Source organism: Dromiciops gliroides, chromosome 3, assembly GCF_019393635.1.
Source record: "Dromiciops gliroides isolate mDroGli1 chromosome 3, mDroGli1.pri, whole genome shotgun sequence".
Taxonomy (NCBI): Eukaryota; Metazoa; Chordata; class Mammalia; order Microbiotheria; family Microbiotheriidae; genus Dromiciops; species Dromiciops gliroides.
Genome location: NC_057863.1, coordinates 658,168,780 through 658,174,140, shown reverse-complemented (window position 1 = coordinate 658,174,140; position 5,361 = coordinate 658,168,780). Strand labels below are relative to the sequence as shown.

The window sequence follows — 5,361 nt, the reverse complement described above, 5'->3', positions numbered from 1 at the left end:
GGGAAAGACAGAGCAGGAGAACAGAGTACCCACAGAGGTGGAGAGAGAAGAGATATTGGCTGGGAGACAGAGACAGAGAGACAAAGAAACAGACCAAGGAGATGGAACTTGACGCCTGCCCATCTGCCCAGGCTTCAAGCCATGAGGAAGGGAAGAGGAGGCTGCCCAGGGCCAGGGTCTGGCTTAGGGGCCAGGTTGAGAATCATGGAGCCAGGGCAGCTAGATGGTGCAGTGGGTAGAGCACGGCCCTGGAGTCAGGGGGACCTGAGTTCAAATCCGGCCTCAGACACTTAACACTTCCTAGCTGTGTGACCCTGGGCAAGTCACTTAACCCCAACTGCCTCACTAAAAAAAAAAAAAAGAAAAAGAAAGAAAGAGAATCATGGAGCCCAAGACCAGGAAAATGCCAGAAGCTTCCTGAGGACAATCTTGCCCGTTGTATGTTGGAGGAAATTGAGGCCTAGAGAGGGTCGGGGAGTAGGCCAAGGCCATCTGGCAGATGCAGGCGGAGTCTTCCCTTGAGCTGAGTGACGCCCCATCCGGGGCTTGCTCAGACGGGGTCTGGCTTGCCATCAAATAGCCAGTCATTGGTTGGAGTTCGGCCTGGGTCTCCTCTAGAAACCACATCGAGGAGAGTGTGATTTCCGCCTACAGTGAGGCTGAGTGATGGGAAAATTCAGAGTGGGGCTCATAACGCCACATCCTGTACCACCCATAAGCCATTTGCCCATTGTCCATCTGTCTGTCCGTTTCCTCAGACACCCCAGGAGCCAGATGACCTCCACTCTCTCTGCCCTGCTGAGCCTCGGTGAGTTCTAGGGAGAGGGATCCAAGACCCCTGGGGGGGGGCTTTCATAGCTGGGAAAATCCCTTGGAGATAACCAAGTCAAGCTCTACCCTGGCCCCCTAACTATCCCACGTACCCATTTTCAAGAAGAGCAAAGAGAGGAGGTGACTAGCTTAAGATCCCAACGTAAACTGGGGACAGAATTAAGATTTTTTTTTTAAAGTGAGGCAATTGGGGTTAAGTGACTTGCCCAGGGTCACACAGCTAGTAAGTGTTAAGTGTCTGAGGCTGGATTTGAACTCAGGTACTCCTGACTCCAGGGCCGGTGCTCTATCCACTGCACCACCTAGCTGTCCCCCCAGAATTAAGATTTAAACAGAGATCTCCTGGTGTCCAGCTCTCCCTTCTGGCTCTAGTCCCCAAGGCTTCCCTCCCCTTGACGTGTTTGGTAGGGAGGATGTGGGTTCTGGGGCTAATAGTCCTTTCTCACAGCACTGTGCCTTTGCCTGGGGATGGGAGATAAAGGTGAGTACGTCCCCTCAACCTTGGCCCCTCCCTTGTTCCTCCTCCTCCTCCTGGCCCAGCCCCCCCCATCACACCCCCCCCAGCCCCTGGGGGCCAAGGGCAGGAGGGCCTGGTTGGGCCAGTGGAGGGAGGGGAGAGAGAGGGGACAGCAGGGAGGAATAACCTCTTGGAGTTTGGCCCAACTTCTCTTCCAGGTACATTCACCGGACCCTCCCTCTGGGCTGAGCCAGGCTCTCTGGCCCCCCTGGGAACAAACGTGACCCTCTGGTGCCGGGGTCCTGCTGGGGCAGAGCACTATCTCCTGCCCAGACTAGGGAACTCCGAGTGCAGGACCCCATCCTGGCCTGGGAAAAAGGTAAAGTTCCCTATCTCGTCTGTGGAGATGGAAGATGCCGGGCCCTACTGCTGCCAGTATTGGAGCCAATCCCGCTGGTCCCAGTGCAGTCACCCCCTGGAGCTGGTGGTGACAGGTAAGGGAGGACCCCTCGCCCCAGGCTCTGCCCCTCAGCCAGGCCTGAGGCTTTGTCCACCGAGTCCCTGCCAGGTCTCCAAGCCACAAGGTGTCTTCTCAGACTCCCCTACCCCATCCCACCCCACCCATACCTTCCTCCTCCTCTTCCCAGAGCTAGCTCAAAGCAAGGATCAGAGAATGGCCAGGCCCATAGAAACATTAGAGTTCACTGAGCCCGGCCTCTTGATTCAAGAGGTCCCAGTGTCTGGGATACTTGGGAGCAGGGACTTACCCAAGCTAGGTGGCTCTGTGGATAGATTGCTAGGCCTGAAGTCAAGAGGACCTGAGTTCAAATCCTGCCTTAGACCCTTACTAGCTGTGTGACCCTGGGCAAGTCACACAACCTCTGTCTTCATCAGTTTCCTCAACTGGATAAGAGGAGGAAGGTTGTTGTGAGGATCAAATGGAATAATAGTTACAAAAGTCAGCCCTATAAAAATGGGTATCCCCTCCCCCCAGGATCCCACAGGCTCTGAGGGGCAGAATCCGATTCTACAGCTGCCCTTGCCCAGGGCAGCTCCCCTTTAACCCTTCTTCCCTCCCAGGCATTCATGAGAAACCAACCCTCCTTGCCCTACCCAGCTCCTCCGTGGGCCGGGGGGAGGACGTGACCTTCAAGTGTCAGGACAGATCCAGGCTCGACAGGTTTGCTTTGTACAAGGAGGGAGAAGCCAAGACCCCCATGAGCTATGAATGGAGGCCTCAGGCTACCTTCCCCATCCCTGCTGTGACCGCAGCCCATGGGGGAACCTATCGATGTTACGGCTTCTCCAGCGACTCCCCCTACCACTGGTCGGCTCCCAGTGACCCACTGAAGCTTGTTGTCACAGGTAAGGCAGCCCCTGCCCGGCCCCCTTTCCTCCAGCACGGGACATATTAGGTTTTAGAGCTGATGGGATGAGAGGCTTTGTCTGGGATCAGGAAGGCATCCCCTCACCAGAGCCTGGGTACTCAGAGGAGAGACAGGGGCAGGCACCAAAGATCTGGGGCTGATCACAGAGTCAGGTTCACAGAGAAAGGGAGGTAGGGCCCAAGTACAGGCTCTTCTGCCAAGACTTGAATGAGAAAATCGGGGTGTTAGAGGGGGGTTGAGATATAGAATCGGAGTAAAGGGGCTCATGAGGAACAAGAAGGAATTCTGGACTTGGAGTCAGAAGATCTGCATTCAAATCCTGCCTCAGACACCTACTAGCTGTGTGACCCTGATCAAGTCCCTCCTCTGTTTCCTCATCAGTAAAATGAAGGGGTTGGGCCCTTCCAGATCTGGACTGTGATTGCACTTCTTTGTCCTCTGAGTTCATCAAGTCTAAGGCTCCACTGAAGAGGCAGGAAAGTGCGACCCAGGAAGGGGTGACCCCCCACCCCCACCCCTGCCCAGGGCTCTTTCTGGGCTGCTTCTGCCCAGCTCCTAATCCCACTCCTCATTTCCAGAAACCTCTTCAAGACCTGGAACTCAGGACGACCCCTTTGGTGAGGAACCAAGTAAGCCCAGGGGTTCCCAGGATAGAGAACAGAAAGGCAGGTGCCAGGTGTGAAAGGCTACCTGCTTTTCTTGCCCCTCTGCCAGAGGGCCCCTGCCCCATTAGAGCCTCCCCTGCCTTCCCACCTCCCAAATCCAAACTCTATTTCCATGTCCAAGATGGGGGTAACCCAAGAGTGGGGAGGTGTCCCTCCCCTCAGAATATAAAAATCAATCATAAAGTTGAAAGGGGCAGCTCAATGGATAGAGTGCCGGGCCTGGAGTCAGGAAGACTTGAGTTCAAATCCTGCCTTAGACACTTACTAGCTGTGTGACCCTGGGCAAGTCACTTCACCCTGTTTGCCTCAGCTTCCTCACCTGTAAAATGATCTGGAGAAGGGAACGGCAAACCACTCCGGTATCTTTGCCAAGAAACCCCAAATGGGTTCACCATGGGATATAACTGAAAATGACTGAACAACAATAAAGAGTATGAAGGGATTCCAGCCATCCCCCAGACTGATCTATCTCCCCAATTATCCCTTCTATCACATAAAAGTGATTGTCCATCCTCTGCAGGGATGAGGACCCCCCCAACCTTTATGCATCCCATTCCACTTTGAGATATCTCAAGTTTTTAGAAGCTTTTCCGTAAATCAAGAGAAAGCCTGTCCCTGTAAATTCTCTCCTATCGTCTCTCTTCCCTGGACTAGTCAATACCTGAGGGCAAATCTTTGTCTTCTCCCCAAACTGAGGACTCCAAAGGAGTAGGATGAGGTTAACTCCGCCCTCTCCCTCCCCCTACTCCCCTTGCCTTCATGAGTAGCTTCCTCAAATCTCCCGAGGCTCTGGGAAGGGATCCTGACGGGCATCTCACTACTCATCGCCGTGTTCTTCCTCCTCCTTGGCTACTACAAGCATCTGGCCAGACTCAGTGAGTCCTTGGGGATGGGCTGGGGTGGGGCTGGGGGGCCTCCTGGGGCTTGATGGGGGTTGGCCAAGCCCCTGTGGAGCCTTACCCCTCACTCTCCTTGCAGAGACCAAGGGCAGAGAGGCAGACGGCAGGGAGACCCCGAAGAGGTAGGGCCCCCAGAGATGCCCTAGTCCCTTTGAGCCCCTTTCTCCCTCCTTCCTCCTCATCATTCTGTCTTATTCCACAGCTGCAGGCCAGCCGGGGCCATGCAGGAACAGATCCTGTGTAAGTAAGACTGGGGATGCTCCGCAGGGGCAGGAGAGCCTGCGGAGTTGGGAGGGAAGGCGTGATCCCGGGGCCATCGCAGGTCCTGACACGCCCTCTCTCTCCTCCGGCCTGCAGACACAGCTGTGAAGAACAGCAGACAGAACCGAGCAGAAGACCCTGCTGTGAGTCACTCCATTCACTCAATTACTAAGCATCCACTGGGTGTGATATAGGCCCTGTACTAAAGCACTCTCCTTCCGTAGAGGAAAAACTGGCCAGTTCCTGCCCTCCACGTTACGGTCTACTTCTGTCCCCAGCAGTGATCCATGTTTTTATTGGACGGGGAAACTGGCATGATCTATGTGACATCAGCCCCTGCATCACCACCCCCTCCCCCACCCCAACCGGCTCCCATCTCATCTACTTCCCCTCTCCACAGGCTGAAGACTTCCAGGAAGTGGCCTACGCCCAACTTGCCCTGGAGAGCAGAGCCAGCCCTGCCTGGGCTCCTCCCCCATCCCCTACACCCCACGGGTCATCCAGTAAACTGAGCCCAGCCCAGAGGAGGGACAGGAGAGAAGGAAGTAGCTCTCCTGACTTTCACCTCAGCTTCCCATGAGCAGGCCCCAAACTAAAACGGGGGAAGCTTGGGAGACCTGACCCTGACACCCAGGAATTTTTTTTCCTCCCCTCCCCACTCGCCCCCTCCCTCCCCTCCCTTCCCCTCTCTTCCTCTCCCCTCTTCTCCCCTCTTCTCCCCTCCTCTCCCTTTTCCCTCCCCCCCTTCCCTCCCCTCCATTATAATTGTATTCCATTTAATGACCATTTAATGGTCTCATTCACATTATTATAGTCACTGCCATCCTGAGCCTGGCCTAACTGGGGCCCATCTGGAGTTT

At 55.2% G+C, this 5,361-nt stretch overlaps 1 protein-coding gene across 1 annotated transcript; it reads left to right on the top strand.

The window, feature by feature from the left end:
• The first annotated feature begins 774 nt into the window (after positions 1 to 774).
• Positions 775 to 5,130, top strand: LOC122748362 (leukocyte immunoglobulin-like receptor subfamily B member 4). Its single transcript, XM_043994012.1, is given in 12 exon segments — positions 775 to 808; positions 1,185 to 1,387; positions 1,390 to 1,483; positions 1,486 to 1,782; positions 2,369 to 2,653; positions 3,255 to 3,293; positions 4,106 to 4,216; positions 4,320 to 4,362; positions 4,443 to 4,480; positions 4,598 to 4,644; positions 4,902 to 4,973; positions 4,975 to 5,130. Coding segments are annotated over 12 exon segments (1,302 nt in total). The 3' UTR covers positions 5,014 to 5,130.
• The last annotated feature ends 231 nt before the right edge of the window (positions 5,131 to 5,361 follow it).